This window comes from Melitaea cinxia, chromosome 17, assembly GCF_905220565.1.
Source record: "Melitaea cinxia chromosome 17, ilMelCinx1.1, whole genome shotgun sequence".
Classification (NCBI taxonomy): Eukaryota; Metazoa; Arthropoda; class Insecta; order Lepidoptera; family Nymphalidae; genus Melitaea; species Melitaea cinxia.
This window is the reverse complement of record NC_059410.1, coordinates 7863921-7887010: the sequence shown is the minus strand read 5'-3', so window position 1 is coordinate 7887010 and position 23090 is coordinate 7863921. Positions and strand designations below refer to the sequence as shown.

At 34.8% G+C, this 23090-nt stretch overlaps 1 protein-coding gene across 1 annotated transcript; it reads right to left on the bottom strand.

Moving 5' to 3' along the window:
- Nucleotides 1–6766: 6766 nt before the first annotated feature.
- LOC123661848 lies at nt 6767–21912 on the bottom strand. Its single transcript, XM_045596788.1, has 6 exons — nt 21803–21912; nt 21488–21680; nt 20425–20629; nt 8247–8289; nt 7932–8124; nt 6767–7073 (listed from the first exon to the last, which is right to left on the bottom strand). Exons 2-6 carry the CDS (start codon nt 21678–21680, stop codon nt 6868–6870), a joined length of 840 nt encoding a protein of 279 aa, XP_045452744.1. The 5' UTR covers nt 21803–21912; the 3' UTR covers nt 6767–6867.
- Between the last annotated feature and the right edge of the window lie 1178 nt (nt 21913–23090).

Below are 23090 nucleotides of genomic sequence, written 5' to 3'. Positions count from 1 at the left end.
CTGATGTAATAAGGAATAACTTAGGCTACTCTTATTTGAGAAATTTATTTATTTTATAACTCTGCGAACTGAACAATAACTTTTTTAAATTTCATGAGGACGAAGTCGCGGACACAGGTAATAATAAGCCTTGTCCCAACGTGGGTGACCCCATGTTTGCAGAATTTGTATTGGCCATGCAGATATTTGCCGTGATCTGGGTGTTTTTGCAGTTCCTGTGGGTCTCTCCACTGTGCCTCAGAGACCACGTTGAGCCGTCGGTCCCGCTTATTATCATGTACACCTGATAGCGATCGTTACTCATAGTAGTAGCTGGTGGTGGATTAAGCTGCGATCCTTCTCCTACACGGGGAATGGCGGCTTATGCCTAGCAGTGGCATATTACAGGCTGAAGCAAAATAAATTATAGTTCAAATAAAACTAAAAAACCACGCTTTTATAGCTAATCGAACTAAAAAGTAGAAAATAATTTTTAATGGGTATATTTAACAGATAAATTACATTAAACTAAAAAAAAAAAAAAAACCTTAAGTATATATATACATCATTACAGCCTATACAGACCACTGCTGGACACAGGCCTCCACAAGTTCACGCCAAAAATAACGTGAACTCATGTGTTTTGCCCATAGTCACCACGCTGGGCAGGCGGGTTGGTGACCGCAGTACTGGCTTTGTCGCACCGAAGACGCTGCTACCCGTCTTCGGCCTGTGTATTTCAAAGCCAGCAGTTGAATGGTTATCCGCCATCGGTCGGCTTCTTAAGTTCCAAGGTGGTTGTGGAACCTTGTTATCCCTTAGTCGCCTCTTACGACACCCACGGGAAGAGAGGGGGTGGCTAAATTCTTTAGTGCCGTAGCCACACAGCACGGTGTATATATACAGTATATATATACATAATATAATAACTAAAAAATATTATTAAAAGGAGTCCCTTTAGGCAAGGTTCCGAAGATACTGGCAGCGTACCCCCTTTGAATAGCTAGACTAATTCTTTGTCCGAAGTAGCTGCAAGCTCTTCGGTCTCCTGTGACGTCGACTAACCTTTTTGCTATTTCCTTAAATAGTGTTATAGCACTAGGACCCCACGGACCAAGGGTCTCGACACCGAATGGGACAAAATCATAATCGAAGCCGAGAAGCCCCTGTATTTGTCTGCTTTTGTTTTTGCAGGCGCTTCACAAGCCGCACCAGCTCTGTTGTTTGTTCCATGTAGATGGGAAGGGGTTAGCGTGTCTGAACAGGTTGCATCCCATACCAGCACCCGGCCCATCTTCCATGGAATCAAACTCATACCGTCCGGTCTCTTGCCATCGTCTCTTGCAATACCAGTCGGCTCAAGTAGACTTGGCACGTTGACGGTGGCAAGGGACCGGCGTATGATATCGTTAAGTGCGGGATGTCTCGAGAAGCGGCCTGCACTTTTTAGGCATGATAGACCGTGATGTCCTAGCTTATTGACATCACTGCCACAGGGACATTTATGAGGAGCGCAGACCGGAACCCCAAGCCGTATACAGGTTGCGATTCGGAGCGTTTCAGGCTCAAGAAATGTTCCTGTATTTGTTGAAGGGTACGCGTGAAGCCAGTAGCCAGCCTCTTGTGTACCCACGGCCAAAAGCCTAGCACGCGCCGAGCCTGTACTACAGCTTAAAAGATTGTCATAAGTCAATTTGCAGTTTATGTCGTCCCAGCTCCTCTGTGAATTTGGAGAAACTGGAAAACTTTGACCTGGGCATGCAATTAAAAAAGCGTTTCTAGCTTCTTCCAAACCAGCAATCTCAAAGTTTGAAGGGGATGCCCTTAAAATTTTACTTATGAGATTTGCTGAACTATGGACAGAAGATAGGAAGGCTGGTAAAGCGACACTGGAAATTTTGCGAATCCCTAAACCACCATAACGGATAGGTAGGGATGCTTGGATCCAAGATTGCTCGTTCATTTGCATATTAAGAATCGATTCTAAGCTAATTTTAATTAAGTCGTCTACTTGTGTTAAAAGATCTGGGTGATTCCAAAAAGGGCAGCAACGGAGCGCATACGTAAATTTAGGGACAAAAAGACAATATTTTAAGATGCAAAGTGCATAATGTGGACTAGTTTCAAGGAGACTGTCAACTGAATTTTGAAATTTAGTGATTGTATTATTAATATATTCAGAAATAGATTCATCAAAAATTGGAGAACCTAAAAGGTAAAGGGAATTACTGTTAACTATTTTAATATTTGGAGCCAAAATATTAAATTTTTGTTTTACGTCATTTAAATTTAAGTCGCTGTTATTTATAAAAAGTTCGCATTTGCTAAAATTAATTTCCAAACCAATGGCTTCAAATTTATTTTTGATTAAAAAAAGGTCCGAAAACACCGTATCCACATCACCTCCTAGGGTTCCGTCGTCCAAATACCAGACGTTGAATTTAGAATTTAGATTTTTAATTATCGGATTTATAGCTAAACTAAAAATTGCAGGCCCAAGGGGATCACCCTGTTGACAACCTACTTCCGAGGACAGCTCATTAGAATGATATAATAATTTTGTTGGTTCAGTGTAACTGAGAAGAAGATAATTGTATACTTCCGGTATATGCTGTTTTATTTCTGTCAGCAGGGTATCCCTATTTACCGAATTGAAAGCATTTTTGACGTCAATTTTGAGCAACACGTCGGGCTGGCCGTAAGTTAGGAAAGAGCGTAGGGCATGGACGGCTGCCTCACAGCCTCCTTTTACACCGAAGCCTAACTGTACGGGTTCAAATTCCGAATTTAATTTTGGTAAAATATGTCGAACAGCAATTTTGGAGGCCAGACGTCGAAGTGTTGATCCAACAGCAATTGGTCTCACCCCTCCGTCCTTTTTGGTGAGGGCGATGAGGTTCGCGCCGAAAAAAATGGGAACAATTTCTGGATTGACATTACCGGAATACATAAAATTGATTAATTTAGTGATCGAATTTACAAGTTGCTCACCTGCATCACCCATTTTTAATTATAAAGAGTTTATATTACAGTAGTAGAAGATCGAATAATCAATCATAATTAATTACTTCAAAATAAAATTATAATAAAATTTAAGTTATTTAGAGGATAATTAAATTCAGAGTAAAAAAGTGGGGTGCATTTTATGATATTTTCATAATTTTTACTATGTTTTTATAACTCTCCGCACATAGATAGTTGCAAGTAGAATAATTGTTACATTTAATATATCAAGCACCCCACGCTTTTTACTCTGAATTGAATTATGCTCTTAATAACTTAAATTATTACATATATTTTATTAACATATATGCACACAAAATTTCATAAAAATCGGTCCAGTCGTTTAGGAGGAGTGTGTTAACTAACATTGTAACAAGAGAATTTTATATATAAGATATATTTATCTCTATCTTTGTAGGTTTACAATAACGCTTTATATACAATCTGCGAAAAAACTTTAGCACAATACTCGCGACGACTCGTTGGCGCAGCCGTCACATCGCTGGTTGTTGCGCTAGCGGTTGCGGGTTCGATCTCCGCACATGACAATCATTTGTATTGGCTATACAGATGTCTATCGTGGTCTTGTACCGTGTGTTATGGTGTTTGTATTTGTGTATTGTGTGTGTTTCCGGACCCCGACACAGGAGATAATCCTACTGGGCGCCGTTGATATTTTATAATAACTCGTAGTAAAAAAAAAATAGCATTTCGATTCTACAATTAAAGACGGTTAGTCAAGGCATTCATGTCACTGTTAGAAAGACTGAAATTTGAAAGTATTTCTACGATAATTTGAAGCAACGACCCTTTTTTTGGCCGACTGAAATTTGAAAAAACAAGTCCAATGTAATTTACTTAAAAACTTGAATTTGAAAAATAAAATAATTTATAGAAGTTTTTAATTTTTATTTTAATAACAAGTACTCATCCTCCTCTATTTTTCACAACTTTTGTCTGGGAATTGAAATCATCGGATCTTTTCTTAAATCGTGGTAGTAAAACTTATATCCATCAGGCCCATCCAAATTAAATTTCTTTTCATCCGAAAATATTACATGACTATTGTGACAGTTCGGTGGAGGAAGTGTTGTGTTGGGCTGCTATAGGTTTTGAAGAAAAAATAATAATAATAAGATAAAAACGTGTGATGTGCTAAAGTTCTGTCGCGGAGTGTAATGATAATTATACTGTTATTGTATTCAAACGAACAGTTTCACATTAGCTTCAATTTTTATTATTATTTGGCTGTAATTAATATTTCAAGACTTCGAAAAATAAATATGCAGGGCGTTAGAAAAACGACATTTTTAAATGTAACATTTTTATTTATTAATTAATATATACAATAATAATTTATTATATAAATAATAATTTATATATAATTATGTGTAGATACTTATTATTATTTATTTATAGTATTTAAATTAATTATTCATCGCAACTATCTGGCGAGTCCTTCAATTTTTATTTCGTCTGTAATGTCAAGGCTCTCTTACAAAATAATATATATTTCATGGACAGATATTAATTCAGAAAGAAAAAAGAAGTTTTGTGCGGCGTCCTGAGATTGGCAGTAATGTTGCGCTAAGCGGTCTTTAGGTCTCTAACGTACTCTTTGTAAGTGGTCAAGAGAACAAGACGTCGACGTGTCGCACGATTAACAAGAAATTTATAAAAATCATTAAAACAAAGAATATGCCAATTATGATGTAGTTAGAAAAACATACAATTGTAATATTAAATTTGGTGTCAAACATATAAAATAGGATTTTTTTACGTAAATACGTAAATTATTATTGATATTCAGGTATATAAAACGTGCATCTAACCAAAATAAATATGCGTACAATATTAGTGGAATATAAAAAATGATATTACATTAGTCGCTATGTTTAGACCACTTTAGTCCCAATAACAATGAGAATTTGCGTGAATCGCAGTACTATAACAATATATGTGGTAGGGTTGATTAAGAAAACGCTTACTAAGACTTGACCACCTGACGGTTGTGCGCTTGAACCTACCTTAATCTGGCTCGCGGCGGGGCCTCTTACCTTCTCTGATTTTTGAGATACTTTTATTTTTTTATGTATGCTAATTACTTAAATATAGATTGAATATACATGGGATGATCAAAAGCTGCTTCTATAGACAACTCTTAGAAGTGGTTTATTTATTTATTTATTGTGTTACATATAACACATTAAACATACATATATATCTACTCATTAGTAAATTATTATCTAATATTTATTCCATTACGGAGTACACAATATTTTACAATATGTTAATGTCACTAAATTTATAATTATTTCACATCGAAATACAAAATAAATGTCCCCCTAATTAAAAAAGAAAATTCTTAAAAGAAAATCATTAATTATATTTTTTTTAAATTAAAAAATTAAGTCAAAACTTGTTAATAGAAAATGTACTTATAGTCATGTGTACAAATTATATTTATACTTATAATATTGAGTAAAATACAAAGAGATATTTAATTCAACGAGTTAAGTGTAGTAGTGAAGTAAAGTAGTTAAAGTAATAGTTATGTAGTTTTATTTTATGTCTTAATAATTCATTCAACTTATGATAAATAAAGCTCTAAAAGAATATCATTAATTATAAGGCAACGTAAATTGACTTCTAACTAACTAGACGAAATCGCGAGCCAAGTAAATAATACTAGTGGTCGTCCAGAGGTCGAAATTCGACCATGATTAAAATTTTATATTAAAGAAAAACAAACAAAAAAATGAAAATGAAGAACCCTTTCTAAAAATTTTCATTTTGACTACAGACTGACAATCAACAAAAGTATAATATGCGCGTGTGTGTGTGCATGTGTGTGTGTGTGTCAAATACATGGTAGTGTGTGTAATATTTGTTTTATTGATTTAATTATTTTTATGCACAATTTTAAAAAATATATATTACATTCTGCACTCCTCTCTATATAAACTATAAGTGTACGAAATTTCATACTCCTCGCAATAGTCTGCGCAATTTTCGTAAAAAGGGGTACAAAGTCTTTGCTTCACGTATTAATAAATAGATATTTTAATATTACATTTTGAGTACAATCTGGTTTATACATACATATACATATAGTATGTTATGCATAGTTAAATATACGGGAGATTATATCAGTCGACAATTAAAAATTTGTTTCAATGTCAAACTTGAGATTGATATTTACATACTAAAGTATATGTCTGAACAATTGTGTTTGCTCGCAAACGGAAAAAAACCGACTTCAATTACATCGAAAATAATACAACGTAAGTAGATGAAAAAAAAAGTCCAGTAAATCCGCGCTATCAAAGGTTACTCAAAAAGTAGTGATCAGAGCTTGTAGAATGTTTTTAATGGGACTACAAGAATGTCAACTTTCGATAAAAAAAAGAATCATCAAAATCAGTACACCCAGTGAAAAGTTATGCGGTATAGTAGTACAACGTAGGTCGACGAAAAAATAGTCAAGCAAACACGTAAGTACTTGTTAGATTTCAATTAAATTTAAATGGGACCACGTGACACGTAACCACCTTTCGATTAAAAATTTATCATCGAAATCGGTTAACTCAGTAAATAGTTCTGAGGTAACGTAATAAAAAATACAGTCGAATTAAGAACCTCCTCCTTTTTTGGAAGTTGGTTAGAAAGCTACATACATATTTCCTTAATATCTCTAACCTTACATTTATTATAATTATTGTTTCATTAATTAAAAAACAAAATCACAAGGAAAAAATACGAATGTTGTTCATTAAAACAAATATTTACATAAAATTTATTTTATTAAAAATCATAAAAAAATTATTTTATTAAAGTCATAAATGAATAAGAAAAATCACTACAACCGCTGGCAATTTTTTCGACTTAGTCTTCGGGGATAACAAGACCCTTTTCTTTTGCGCGTTCCTCGTACTGCTTCCTCCACACACCTTCGGGGTCGTACTTCTCACAGAGTTTTTTCCACATATCTCTTTTCTTGGTAAGTAGGAAGTCGATTACAGTATAAACTCCATCCTCCTGGGCTTTAGTACACTTTTTGCAGCCTGTCTCAAGAGCGTCCTGCATGTGACCTGTAAGGCAGTCTTTATGTAAGTGTTAAGCTACTAATTGTTTATACGTATATCTCACTATATATAATACAAATATTACACCCAGATTCAGGCGGGGATCGAACCCGCAACCCGTGGAACAGAACTCAGGGCCACTACAAACTGCGTCAACGGACTAGTACATAAGTAGTATAATATACTTAACCCTACAATTCCTAGATCTACTGATTCTATTAAAATAAATCATATTACAACGGAATAGTTATTTTCAAAGAAGTTTTTATTGTCGTATTTTTTAATTTACATTAGAAAACACAGTACAATGATTTTATGGTAATTACGCAAACAATTATGATTATTTGTACGTACATTTTAACAGCTTGATAGCTAAAAGATTATGATTACATAAATTGGCTAACCAGCTTAAAACCAACTCCTAGCGTCACCTCTTACGTTGATATTAAAGATCAAAATGAGTGTAAATATATAAATTTTAAGCACAGATATTTTCTATTATAAATGGTATATACAATTTATAATAGAAAATTTATAGTAAAAAAGTGAATCATCGCTGTCACTTTGTAGAGCAACGTCCCTAGACCAATTAAATAGTATTGTACAATAGTTTAGAACGCCGTATTGACCAGTTGAAGTAAGCCCTATTAGACATTCGTTTATTTTACTACGATTTAATTGGTCAAGCGGCATAACTAAGGTAAGTGATAAAGATCAGTCACTATTTTCTTAACGCGAATAGACTATAGGTAACTTAACTGAGGCGTATCTAAACTTAAAAGTTAACGAATAAACACAGAAAGTTTTTGTTTCTACAGTAAGTGTCTGAAACAGACTTAGTCTAAGCTAAGATGAGGAACTCACTCTTTAATTCCTTGCCTTCGCTGGTACACGGGCCCTCATCCATCAGACAGTGGAAGTACCCCTCTAACAATCTATCGCTCTCCAAAATCTCCTTAAGGTTGACGTTGTCATATTTTTCGGTATACTTCTCCGATGGTTTGGCGAGCACAGCCACTGCGAGGCAGCACAGCACCACTATTGGTTTGACAATCATCTAAAAATTGTAATGGATATTAAAACAAGTATAAAGGAAAAACGTAAAAAAAAAACAATAAAGTCCGAGTAACAATAGTTAGTAAATTGGGTTATACAAATGTAATTTCATATTAAACTAACCGTCGAAGATTTACGCAGACGTGATTCTACAAAGCACAAGTGGCTTATGATTCAAAACGTGAGCGCTCGAGTATTTATAGTAGTCACATTCAAACCTAAAAAAAAGTCTAATTTGCTCCACGTCATACAATCATTTAATTTTTTCCTGTGCATAATATTGTTAGCTTGACGCATAGGAAGCTTTTTGCAGACGTATAAAAAATAGTCGATTTAAATATTCAAAACACAATTTTGAAATATATAAAGTGTGTGTCTAGTTGAAATTTTTTATTTTATTAATCTTTCTAAGTATTTTTCTTTCAATGCATTGCATAGAAGTTGTAGAATACTAATTTTAAAATATTTGATGTAAGGATTTGTAATAATTTTGCTTACTCGGTTTATATTTGTACGTATTGCAATAAGAATATAAATTACAAGCTATGTTACGGTTGCTTTCATTTTTTTATATATACACAAAAACAAGCCTATAGACGTCAGTAGTAGTATAAGTAGCATTGAATTATTATCTGTCATTCTACATGACGGAGATAACATGAGATCTTCACGAGGTTGGCAACTTTGTTAAGGTTTTAGATCAATTTTGTTGTAAAGAAAGCTATTTATAAAGATAAATTACCACCTGTACGGAGGGTGGACCTTCGGCCCACACTTCGCTGTGGTGGGACCGAAGGTCGTGAAGGTGCCGAGTGCACAGAGCAGACTCTTCCCGAACCTTGGAGGACCCAGCGCCGCCTGCAGCCAGCTATATTCCGGAGTCTGCCGGAGTATGGCGATGTACGGTGCCCCGATTTAGGCGGATCGCCTCATTGCGAGGAATAAGGCCGCGCTGCGGTCTGCGCAGAGGATCATCGCGGTGAGGGTGATTCGGGGGTACCGTACGGTATCGTGGGCTGCAGCTACTGCTCTAGCCAGCATCGTCCCTTGGGAGCTCGTGGTGGAGGACCTTGCCGAGACCTACTCATACGTCTCGGGTATGAGGGCTCTCGGTGAGAACCCCACGTTGGACGAGATCCTACGGGTGCGCCGGACGGGGCAAGAAGCACTATTGCGCAGGTGGGGGGAGGACCTGGTGAAGCAGCCGTATGGCACACGCGTAACGGCTGCCTTGCGCCCGGTTCTTGAGCGGTGGATGCGACGTAAGCGCAAACCTCCCACCTTCCGTCTGACGCAAGTTCTCACCGGGCACGGCTGCTTTAGTGAGTACATGTGTCGGACGGCCCAAAGGGAGCCGACGACTGGATGTCACGATTGTGGCGCGTCGGTGGACTCAGCCCAATTAAAGGAGCTGAAGGCTCCCGCAGGGGTTTTGGTCGGTATTGTACCCCCAAGGCTTGAAGCTGACATACGGTCTAGGAATGCCGGGCATCCTGGATATCACCCGTAAATGGGTTCCCCTGCGATAACAAAAAAAAAAACATCTGTATAAAATTAACAAAAACATTTATGGGAACCCCGCCAACGTCATTTTACAAAATGTTTGACGTCAACATCAGCTCAATATTGTATTTTTTTTAGTTTTTTGAATATTATAATGCAGCTATCAACTGACTGACTCAGTTTTAATGATGTATATTTTTTTTTCAAATTCTCATAAAAAATAGTTGTTTGTCGTTCTGGAAAATTACGCTAATGTATGTTTATTTACACTTTATATTTTATTTATAGAATTTGCTCACGATTCCTTTTATAGAATATGTTAAATTACATGCTCTTTTATTATTCTTAGAAATAAATCAAACAAATAACGATTAATCTGTTAGATTAAATGTAAAGCAGTTTGTTGATAATTTAAAAATTGTTTCAATGTTAGTGACGTATATTGACTTGCACAATATATATATAATATATATTGTGCAAGTCAAGTATATATATAACTGAATGTTTGTCTTTATATCATGTAAATGATCTTCAGTAAAGTGTTGTGCATGAGCCCACAAAGGTTTCTGAGTTGGTACGCCAAAAGAAAGCGTAGCAACGCGCGCAAGGTAGATCATCATCATTACAGCCTATACAATCCACTGCTGGACATAGGCCTCCACAAGTTTACGCCAAAAATAACGTGAACTCATGTGTTTTGCCCATAGTCACCACGCTGGGCAGGCGGGTTGGTGACCGCAGGGCTGGCTTTGTCGCACTGAAGACGCTGCTGCCCGTCTTCGGCCTGTGTATTTCAAAGCCAGCAGTTGAATGGCTATCCCGCCACCGGTCGGCTTTTCAAGCTCCAAGGTGGTAGCAGAACTGTGTTATCCCTTAGTCGCCTTTTACGACACCCACGGGAAGAGAGGTGGCGCAAGGTAGATACAGCTAGTAAATTATATTTATAAATGTCATTAAGTTGTAAAGAAAAATTTTACTTCTTACGATATTCACTTGTGATTATGATCTGGAAGATAATTGTTCACTATAACAGAAGTATATTTTCATTGTATTCATCAATACAAGACATAACTAAGATATTAATAATTGTGTTTGGTCGCAAACGAAAAAACTTATTGGAACGATTTTCCTTACGGCAGGCTTGACATTTAGCTGGGCGAGCGAACTGAAAAAAAGTGATTTTTAAACCGTAAGAAAAATATGTAACGGAAGTGACGTAATATCAGTCACACGACTGTATAATATGACGTTTGTAAAACTAAAGTATTACTAGTAAAAATTTTTTTTAATTATTTATGTGTTTTTAAACTGTCGACAAAATATATAAAGACATATGTTTTGTTATTTCACTTAATAGTTTGAATTATTATTATTATTATTATTTTGTTTGATTTATTTTATTATACGGTATTTGTTATTTTCAAAATACTAAATTTCCTAAACACTTTTATGTACTTAATTAAAAACCAATCAACAAAATTTAAAAAAAAAAATCAAGAACTAGAAAATATATATAAAATTCAACATTTTTTTTTTTCAAATTGTGTTGCGTCTATACTATCCGAAGGAACTTCGTTCCTACCTGGTGTCCCATGACACCACATAATTTTTTCAAGTAACTCGACAAGTAATACATATTAGTTAGACGAAAAAATAGTCAAGTAAATACTATTAATACAGATGACAGAAAAAGCGCTTGTCAAATCTTGATTAAAATCGGTACATCCAGTAAAAATTTATGACGTGATGGCAACACATAAGAAAAAATACAGTCGAATTGAGAACCTCATCCTTTTTTAAAGTTGGTTAATAAAACATGAAACTAGCCAAAATAAATATGCGTACAATATTACTGGAATTAACAATATAATATTACATTAATCGCTATGTTTAGACCACTTTAGTCCCAACAACAATGAGAATTTGCGTGAGCGAAATACTATAACAATATCTGTGGTAGGGTTGATTAAGAAAACGCTTGCTAAAACTTGGCCACCTGACGGTTGTGCGCTTGTCGTCATATAAAATGAACCAACTGTAATTTGGCAGGCGGCGAGGGCTCTTACCTTCTCCGCTACTCTCATTTTTTTATATATACCAATTACTTAAATATACAAGGATGAGCAAGAGCTGCTTCTATCGACAACTCTTACAAATTGTTTATTTATTTATTTTTTGGGTTACATATAACACATTGTACACACACACACACACACACACACACACATATATATATATATATATATATATGTGTGTGTGTGTGTATATATATATATGCTGTGCGGTTACGCCACTATAGAACCAAGACGAAGACGGGCAGCAGCGTCTTCGGTGCGACAAAGCCAGCCCTGCGGTCACAAACCCGCCTGCCTAGCGTGGTGACTATGGGCAACACACATAAGTTCACGCCATTTTTGGCGCGAACTTGTGGAGTCCTCTGTCCAGCAGTAGACTACAATAGGCTGTAGTGATAATTATAGTGATATATATAATCTACTCATTAGTAAATTATTATCTAATATGTATTCCATTACGGAGTACACAATATTCTACAATAATTTAATGTCACTAAATCAAGTATATTTAAAATAATTTACATAGAAATACAAAATAAATGCCCCCTAATTAACAATGAAAATTAAAAAAAAAATCATTAATTATATCTTTCTAAAAATTAAAAAAGTAAGTCAAAACTTACAGTCATATGTACAGATGCGGTACAGCAGACCAACCTTGATAATAGGCATATCGTGGGAGTTGTCTTGCACGCACCGAAACCCCAAGGATGTCGCTTTCGCCATCAGCGAGGTTTACAATGATATTTATAGCTCAAGCCCAATAATCCGTTCCCTGCGCGTGGAAAGCTTCACGGGCGCGCGAATCTCTGCAAGACAGAACTGGACCCTATACCTGGTCTTCACGCAGGAAGAGAAGAAGTTGCTGGTGGACCGGGGATACGGGAAAGGGGAGGGGTCGCGTGTCTTGACTATCCACGAGGCGCAGGACCAGACGAGTGAGAGTGTCATCGTCATCCAGACGAGGAATGGGAGGCTGCGAATACATGACAGCGTTTCGCACGCGATAGTCGCGGTGACTAGACACACCAAGGCCTGTGTCTACTACACCGACTACAGAGATGACGCGATCTGTCGTTTCGTCAGGAGGGCGGCGGAGGCTACAGAAAAAGACATCTTCGGGCATAGTTTCAAGATGGCGATTTATAATAGAGACACCGCCGTCGTCGAGAGTATTTTCGAGATGTCAAAATAAAATTCGAATAGGTTGCTTTGCTTGGGAGGAGTAGGTGGTGATATAGATAATATTAAAATATATATATTTTAAGAAAACGTTTACGCATGTAAATAATGATTAAGCTGAAAATGATATAAGTATATTATTATAAGGAAAAAAATAATAATAATAAAAAAAGAAAAAAAAAACATAGATAAATTGTACCATACATTTGAATAAGAACCGGTCGGTGGAATCACGTCTCTTTTGGAGACATTAAGTTAGTCTAACTTGAACAGCGATGTTGCTGAGTAATGCCTACTTTGAAATAAAAAAAATAAAAATAAAAATTGCATGTTTTTAGAATAAAAAAGGACATGGGTTCATAATGTATATCACTTGTATAAAAAAAGTCATATGTACAAATTATATTTATACTTATAATATTGAGTAAAATACAAAGAGATATTTAATTCAATGAGTTAAGTGTAGTAGTGAAGTAAAGTAGTTAAAGTAATAGTTATGTAGTTTTATTTTATGCCTTAATAATCCATTCAACTTATGATAACTAAAGCTCTAAAAGAATATCACTAATTATAAGGCAATAATAAATTGACTTCTAACTAGACGAAATCGCGAGCCAAGTAAATAATATTAGTGGTCGTCCAGAGGTCGAAATTCGACCTTGATTAAAATTTTATATTAAAGAAAAACAAACAAAAAAAAAATGAAAATGAAGAACCCTTTCTAAAAATTTTCATTTTGACTAAAGACTGACAATCAACAAAAGTATAATATGCGCGTGTGAGATGCAATATACCTAATTAATTAAAAATGAAGAATAAGTGTAAAATAATTTAAATATATATATTAATAATTATAATAAATATTAAGACATATTATAGAAATATTTTTATATAGTTTTCGATTGTTCTTTTTGTAAAAAAGTGTTGTTAATATAAAGTGTCACATCCGGTAGTCAGAGGTGGGGCAGAGTGGGGTTGTTTAATATTCAGTTTAAAGGACGAAAATACCAATGCGGAGACACTTACCTGTGAGACTTGAAGAGAGGACGTCACTCTGCCCCCTGTCGGTTCTACCTGACTCTGAGTACCCACTTTTTACTTCAGATAAGTATTTTGTTATTATGATGTTAAAAATTTATATTTAATTGAAAATAAATAAAAGATTAAATATTAAAACATATAAATGATAAAAATTATTTTGTCGTAATATGTGAAATAAGTTAATGAATAATAATTATTGTAAATTTAAATAACATGATTAATGTAATAAATATATCTTGTTTGTAATTAATTGTGCTTTAATTATTTTTATATATATCTATACACCACTTCTAACATCAGAAGTGGGATCGCCCACTTGCTTTACTTAATTTTCTAACCTACCCACTTTTTATTTTAGTGTGAACCATGGACGCGGAGGTTATGAAAAATTTATTGGAGACTATCAAGATGGCAATTGCGTCGAATCATCGTCAGGATGATGTGATGCTGCCTGTATTTCATCCTGAAAAGATGCATAATGGAGCTGAGAGTTGGTGTAAGAACATTGAAGATCTTGGTGCAGAATTCAACTGGAGCAGTTTACAAATGGTGGCCAAGGCTGGTAAGGCCCTTAGGGGATCTGCTTTTACTTGGTTTGAGACATGGGAACCTGAATCTCGTGATTGGGAGACATTTAGACAAAATTTAATAGATTTATTTCCGATTAAGAAAAACTTGACAGAAAATTTAACAAAAGCCGTTATGTATAATTCAGAATCTGCAGAAACTTACGCCGAATATGCCAGGGAAAAAATTTTGCTTCTCAAGAAAACTAGAGTACCTTTTACTGAGGAACAGCTCATTGAGCTTGTGTGTGGGGGGGTTCGCGATGTCAATATTCGTATGGCCTCTTTTAATAATTCAGTGTCTTCAACTAATGAGTTAATTACCCTCTTTTCTAGTTATGTTAAAAACCCACGAAAACGCTTTTTTGATAAAAATGAAACTATTGATGATCAAAATTCTTCCCGTTCTGCAAGTGTTGCCAAAAGATCTCGTTTTACCCACACTTCAGATTATTTTACTCAGAAAAATTGTTATTTTTGTGGACAAAGGGGTCACATTCAATCTCAATGCCCAAAGAAACTATCACCTGCTAGAAACTCCTCTGGTAATGAGGCTACACCCAGACCAAAAGAACTTTCACTTGTCAATAATAAAAACAGGTGTACATTCTGTAAGAAAGAAGGTCACAGCATTGAAAAATGTTGGTCGAAACAGAGAAATGATCGTGAAAAACAAATTACTAAGCCTATTAATTGTATGACTCAATCTGACCTTCATTTAACCAAAGTTCTGATAAGTAATATCCCTGTTAATGCTTTGATTGATACTGGTGCTAACTGTTCAATAATTAAGGAATCCATTGCATTTCGGTTAGGCTGTCACGTTTCACCTTGCTCTGTAAGATTGGATGGTATCGGTTCGGGTCACTTGAATACTTTCGGAAAAATTACGGTACCGGTTCGCTTTGATGATGTTTGCATTGAATTAGACTTACATGTAATAGACGATGATAAATTTGCTTATGATTGTATTATAGGTCAAGACGTTGTCAAATACGCTGACATTACCATTATTACTGATATATCTGGCACTAAATTAATACGTAAAAATTTAAATTGCTTCACTGAATGTAAAATAGACAAAAATCAGAAAGATATATTATTAGAACAAATTAAAAGTTTAGATAATGACTTACAAGCAAAAATTATGGATGTTTTTGATAGATACAATAACGTGTTACCTACTGAAAGCTTTATTGGCAATGTCAATACTGGTAAATTAGAAATAAAACTTAAATCAGATAAAAATATAAATTATCGCCCATATCGTTTAGCTGTAGTAGAACGTGAAAAGGTGAAAAATATAGTTAATGACCTTTTGCGAACCGGCATCATTCGAGAAAGCGATTCTTCCTACGCTAGTCCTGTATTATTAGTAAAGAAGCGTGACGGTGGTGACCGAATGTGCGTGGATTACAGAGCTTTAAATTCTATTACTGAAAAAGAGAGGTACCCGTTGCCTTTAATTCAAGATGAGATTGACCGGCTAGGCAAGGCAAAATTTTTTATATCCATAGATATGAAAAACGGTTTTCATCAGATCCCAGTTTCCCCTAATAGCATTAAGTATACAGCTTTTGTAACCCCTGATGGCCACTATGAATATATTAAAATGCCTTTCGGTATATGTAACGGACCTTCTGTATTCCAACGCGCAATATCAAAAGCAGTAAAAGATCTGAAGTTCATTAGAGTTTACATTGATGATTTGCTTATACCCTGTGAAACTATTGAACAGGGAATTCAATACCTAGATTTATGTTTAGCAGCACTTGTAAAAGCCGGTTTCACTATCAATTTACAGAAATGTCGATTTTTCGTAACATCCATAGAATATTTAGGCTGGAATATTTCGGCTGACGGTGTGCGACCCAGTGAAACAAAAGTTAAAGCTTTGATCAATTCTCCTATTCCTAAAAACGTGAAGCAGGTCAGACAATTTATGGGTCTTGCTAGTTATTTCAGAAAATTTATACCAGAATTTGCTTCCAAAACTGCCTGTATAACTAAACTCACTAAAAACGGACAAAGTTGGGAATGGGGGAGTGACCAAAATGCGGCACGTAACTATATCATAGACAAGTTAATATCAGAACCCATATTAACCATTTTTGATCCCTTACTACCCACAGAGTTGCACACCGATGCCAGTTCGATTGGTTATGGTGGAATGCTCATTCAGAAACATGGTACAAATAATAAGGTTGTCGCATATTTCAGTCGCCGTACTACTGAGCCGGAGTCCAAATATACATCTTATGAATTAGAGACACTCGCGGTATATAACTCATTAAAAAATTTTCGTGTTTACCTCTTGGGTCTACGCTTTAAATTAATTACCGATTGTAATGCAATTAAATCGACAATGTATAAAAAGGACTTATCACCTAGAGTCGCAAGGTGGTGGACATTTATGCAAGATTTTGATTTTGAGGTTATCTACAAAAAGGGCATTTATGTTGGACATGTCGACTACTTGAGTAGAAATCCAATTGAATTCAATGTTTCAACACCAAGTCACTTAGGGACTTCACATAATATAATAAATATAATAACTGACCAGTCATCTTGGTTAGAAATTGCACAACAAAAAGACTCTGAAACGTTATCATTAATACAGAGAGTACAGAGTGGTGACATTGGTAACGATCAATATGTATTTAAAAATAATTTATTATATTACAAGTGTCCTTTAGATAAGAAACTTAAAGCGTATGTCCCAAAAGGCAGCCGGCTCAGTATCCTGCGTTTGTACCATGATGAAAATTGTCATGTTGGGCTAGAAAAAACGTTACAAAAGGTAAGGGAATCTTTTTGGTTTCCCGGTATTAACAGATTTATCAAAAAATATATATCGCATTGTTTAGTCTGCATCAAAGGAAAGTTTCACAGTGGTCCATATCAAGGTCTCTTACATCCAATAGATAAGGTTCCAATTCCTTTTCATACAATCCATTTAGACTGTACAGGTCCTTTCACCCAATCCAATGAAGGTTATAAGCACATTTTAGTTATAATTGATGCTTTTACAAAATATTGTATCCTTAAACCTCTTAAAACAATGTCTGGCGAAGAGGTACTTATGGTAATACGCGATGCTTTAACAATGTTTGGGATTCCATCTAAAGTTATCACAGATCGGGCCACTAATTTCTCGAATACGAATTTAACAGAGCTATTTCGCGAATGGAATATAGACCACCATATGATATCAACGGGTACACCACGTGGTAATGGCCAAGTCGAGCGGTACATTGCTACAATTATAAATATGTTGACAACTATTTGTAACACTGAGGCAGAATGGCCGAACTCCTTGTATAAGGTTCAACAGACACTTAATAGCACGGTACAAAAGACTACAGGTTTCTCACCTTTAAGGCTATTGATAGGTCGTGATGTTAATATCCCCAGCATACAGGCTCGACTAAATGATATAGAAGAACCGGGTACTTCTAGTATGGAGCAGATAGCCGACATTAGGGCTGATAGAATTTTGGCATATAATAAAATGAAGTCTGCAGCACACAAATACAAGTTACGTTTCGATAATACAAGACGGAATAACATGAATTATACATTAGGTGACATTGTTTATGTTTGTCAAGATCATCGCCGCCATAGTAAGCTCAGCCCCAAATTTAAAGGGCCCTATGAAATTATAAAAATACTTGATAAAGACAGATATACATTACGTGGACAGGGAAGATTGCACAACATTACAGTTGCTAAGGAAAAATTGCGAAAATGGGATGGTGAATGGACAGATGAGAATCGAATTGTGGAACAAGGTATATATATATACCAGTTTATTTTATTTTATATACACTTAACCATATACTAACCATATTATATATTAACCATATAATGTATGTATAGCTAGGCAATGATGAAATTGTTATAACTATGACCGTGTGAGATGTGGTGATAATGTAAGATGTTGTGCGATATCATGGGTGCTGCAAAGGTGGCCTGGTGTGAAGTCTAGACACCACGAGGCAGCACGTGGTGGGACGGATCACGACAGCCCAACCTGAGAGGTAATGATGGGTGCTGCAAAGGTGGCCTGGTGTGAAGTCTAGACACCACGAGGCAGCACGTGGTGGGACGGATCACGACAGTCCAACCTAAGATTTATTGAAATGTGTTAAAGTTGCTGGAGTAATTGACCTGGTGATAAGTTTAGACTCCAAGACCAGCACATGGAGGAATTGATCACGACAGGCTCAATTGAGTTTTCTTTTATTTTCAGCTATAGGTGAAGATTCATCAGACGACGAATAGATTACTTCGAGAGCGAAGTAATTTTCAGAATGGCCGTGTGAGATGCAATATACCTAATTAATTAAAAATGAAGAATAAGTGTAAAATAATTTAAATATATATATTAATAATTATAATAAATATTAAGACATATTATAGAAATATTTTTATATAGTTTTCGATTGTTCTTTTTGTAAAAAAGTGTTGTTAATATAAAGTGTCACATCCGGTAGTCAGAGGTGGGGCAGAGTGGGGTTGTTTAATATTCAGTTTAAAGGACGAAAATACCAATGCGGAGACACTTACCTGTGAGACTTGAAGAGAGGACGTCACTCTGCCCCCTGTCGGTTCTACCTGACTCTGAGTACCCACTTTTTACTTCAGATAAGTATTTTGTTATTATGATGTTAAAAATTTATATTTAATTGAAAATAAATAAAAGATTAAATATTAAAACATATAAATGATAAAAATTATTTTGTCGTAATATGTGAAATAAGTTAATGAATAATAATTATTGTAAATTTAAATAACATGATTAATGTAATAAATATATCTTGTTTGTAATTAATTGTGCTTTAATTATTTTTATATATATCTATACACCACTTCTAACACGCGCGTGTGTGTGTGTGTGTGTCAAATACATGGTAGTGTGTGTAATATTTGTTTTATTAATTTAATTATTTTTATGCACAATTTGAAAAAATATATATTACATTCTGCACTCCTCTCTATATAAACTATAAGTGTACGAAATTTCATACTCCTCGCAATAGTCTGCGCAATTTTCGTAAAAAGGGGTACAAAGTCTTTGCTTCACGTATTAATATATAGATATTTTAATATTACATTTTGAGTACAATCTGGTTTATACATACATATACATATAGTATGTTATGCATAGTTAAATAAATATACGGGAGATTATATCAGTCGACAATTAAAAATTTGTTTCAATGTCAAACTTGAGATTGATATTTACATACTAAAGTATATGTCTGAACAATTGTGTTTGCTCGCAAACGAAAAGAAAAACCGACTTCAATTACCTCGAAAATAATACAAGTAAGTAGATGAAAAAAAAGTCCAGTATATCCGCGCTATCAAAGGTTACTCAAAAAGTTCATCAGTGATCAGAGCTCGTAGAATTTTTAATGGGACTACAAGATAAACATCAACTTTCGATAAAAAAAGAATCATCAAAATCAGTACACCCAGTGAAAAGTTATGCGGTGTAGTACAACGTAGGTCGACGAGAAAATAATCAAGCAAACACGCAAGCACTTGTTAGATCTCAATTAAATTTAAATGGGACCACGTGACACGTAACCACCTTTCGATTAAAAATATATCATCGAAATCGGTTCACCGAGTAAATAGTTCTGAGGTAACGTAATAAAAAAATGCAGTCGAATTGAGAACCTCCTCCTTTTTTGAAAGTCGGTTAGAAAGTTACATACATACTTCTTTAATATCTCTAACCTTATATTATTATAATTATTGTTTCATTAATTAAAATACAAAATCACAAGGAAAAAATACGAATGTTGTTCATTAAAACGAATATTTACATAAAATTTATTTTATTAAAAATCATAAAAAAATTATTTTATTAAAGTCATAAATGAATAAGAAAAATCACTACAACCGCTGGCAATTTTTTCGACTTAGTCTTCGGGGATAACAAGACCCTTTTCTTTTGCGCGTTCCTCGTACTGTTTCCTCCACACACCTTCAGGGTCGTACTTCTCACAGAGTTTTTTCCACATATCTCTTTTCTTGGTAAGTAGGAAGTCGATTACAGTATAAACTCCATACTCCTGGGCTTTAGTACACTTTTTGCAGCCTGTCTCAAGAGCGTCCTGCATGTGACCTGTAAGGCAGTCTTTATGTAAGTGTTAAGCTACTAATTGTTTATACGTATATCTCACTATATATAATACAAATATTACACCCAGATTCAGGCGGGGATCGAACCCGCAACCCGTGGAACAGAACTCAGGGCCACTACAAACTGCGTCAACGGACTAGTACATAAGTAGTATAATATACTTAACCCTACAATTCCTAGATCTACTGATTCTATTAAAATAAATCATATTACAACGGAATAGTTATTTTCAAAGAAGTTTTTATTGTCGTCTTTTTTAATTTACATCAGAAAACACAGTACAATGATTTTATGGTAATTACGCAAACAATTATGATTATTTGTACGTACATTTTAACAGCTTGATAGCTAAAAGATTATGATTACATAAATTGGCTAACCAGCTTAAAACCAACTCCTAGCGTCACCTCTTACGTTGATATTAAAGATCAAAATGAGTGTAAATATATAAATTTTAAGCACAGATATTTTCTATTATAAATGGTATATACAATTTATAATAGAAAATTTATAGTAAAAAAGTGAATCATCGCTGTCACTTTGTAGAGCAACGTCCCTAGACCAATTAAATAGTATTGTACAATAGTTTAGAACGCCGTATTGACCAGTTGAAGTAAGCCCTATTAGACATTCGTTTATTTTACTACGATTTAATTGGTCAAGCGGCATAACTAAGGTAAGTGATAAAGATCAGTCACTATTTTCTTAACGCGAATAGACTATAGGTAACTTAACTGAGGCGTATCTAAACTTAAAAGTTAACGAATAAACACAGAAAGTTTTTGTTTCTACAGTAAGTGTCTGAAACAGACTTAGTCTAAGCTAAGATGAGGAACTCACTCTTTAATTCCTTGCCTTCGCTGGTACACGGGCCCTCATCCATCAGACAGTGGAAGTACCCCTCTAACAATCTATCGCTCTCCAAAATCTCCTTAAGGTTGACGTTGTCATATTTTTCGGTATACTTCTCCGATGGTTTGGCGAGCACAGCCACTGCGAGGCAGCACAGCACCACTATTGGTTTGACAATCATCTAAAAATTGTAATGGATATTAAAACAAGTATAAAGGAAAAACGTAAAAAAAAAACAATAAAGTCCGAGTAACAATAGTTAGTAAATTGGGTTATACAAATGTAATTTCATATTAAACTAACCGTCGAAGATTTACGCAGACGTGATTCTACAAAGCACAAGTGGCTTATGATTCAAAACGTGAGCGCTCGAGTATTTATAGTAGTCACATTCAAACCTAAAAAAAAGTCTAATTTGCTCCACGTCATACAATCATTTAATTTTTTCCTGTGCATAATATTGTTAGCTTGACGCATAGGAAGCTTTTTGCAGACGTATAAAAAATAGTCGATTTAAATATTCAAAACACAATTTTGAAATATATAAAGTGTGTGTCTAGTTGAAATTTTTTATTTTATTAATCTTTCTAAGTATTTTTCTTTCAATGCATTGCATAGAAGTTGTAGAATACTAATTTTAAAATATTTGATGTAAGGATTTGTAATAATTTTGCTTACTCGGTTTATATTTGTACGTATTGCAATAAGAATATAAATTACAAGCTATGTTACGGTTGCTTTCATTTTTTTATATATACACAAAAACAAGCCTATAGACGTCTGCAACATCAAAAGTATCGGAAACGCGTTGCCGGACAGGACCTCTGGTCACCATACTCACCACAGGAACACAATACTGCTTGAAAGCATTGTTATTTAGCTGTGATCTTCTGTAAGGTCGAGGTACTTCCCCAATCGGGCTGTTCCAGATTTGAGCAGGATATTTCCTGCTGCGCTCTACCTCAGTTAAACTTTCCTATGGATAGTCTTATTTCTGATAGTATCTTTAAGAGATTTTGCTCTCGGTGTGAAGACTCAAATGGGTATATGTTACAAAATCAGAAATACAGCTAACTGAGAAGTACACGCAGTAGTAGTATAAGTAGCATTGAATTTCTTGAATTGAATCTGTCATTCTATATGACGGAGATAACATGAGATCTTTACGAGGTTGGCAACTTTGTTAAGGTTTAAGACCAATTTTGTTGTAAAGAAAGCTATTTATAAAGATAAAGTACCACCTGTATAAAATTAACAAAAACATTTATGTGAAACCCGACAACGTCATTTTACAAAATGTTTGACGTCAACATCAGCTCAATATTGTATTTTTTTTAGTTTTTTTAATATTATAATGCAGCAACTGACTGACTTAGTTTTAATGATATATATTTTTTTATTAAAAATTCTCATAAAAAAATAGTTGTGAAAAAATAGTAACTGAGGTAGGGCACAGCAGGAATTTCCTGCTCAAAATATGGAGCAGCCCGACTGGGGTAGTACCTCGACCTTACAGAAGATCACAGCAAAATAATACTGTTTTCAAGCAGTATTGTGTTCCTGTTGGTGAGTAAGGTGACCAGAGCTCCTG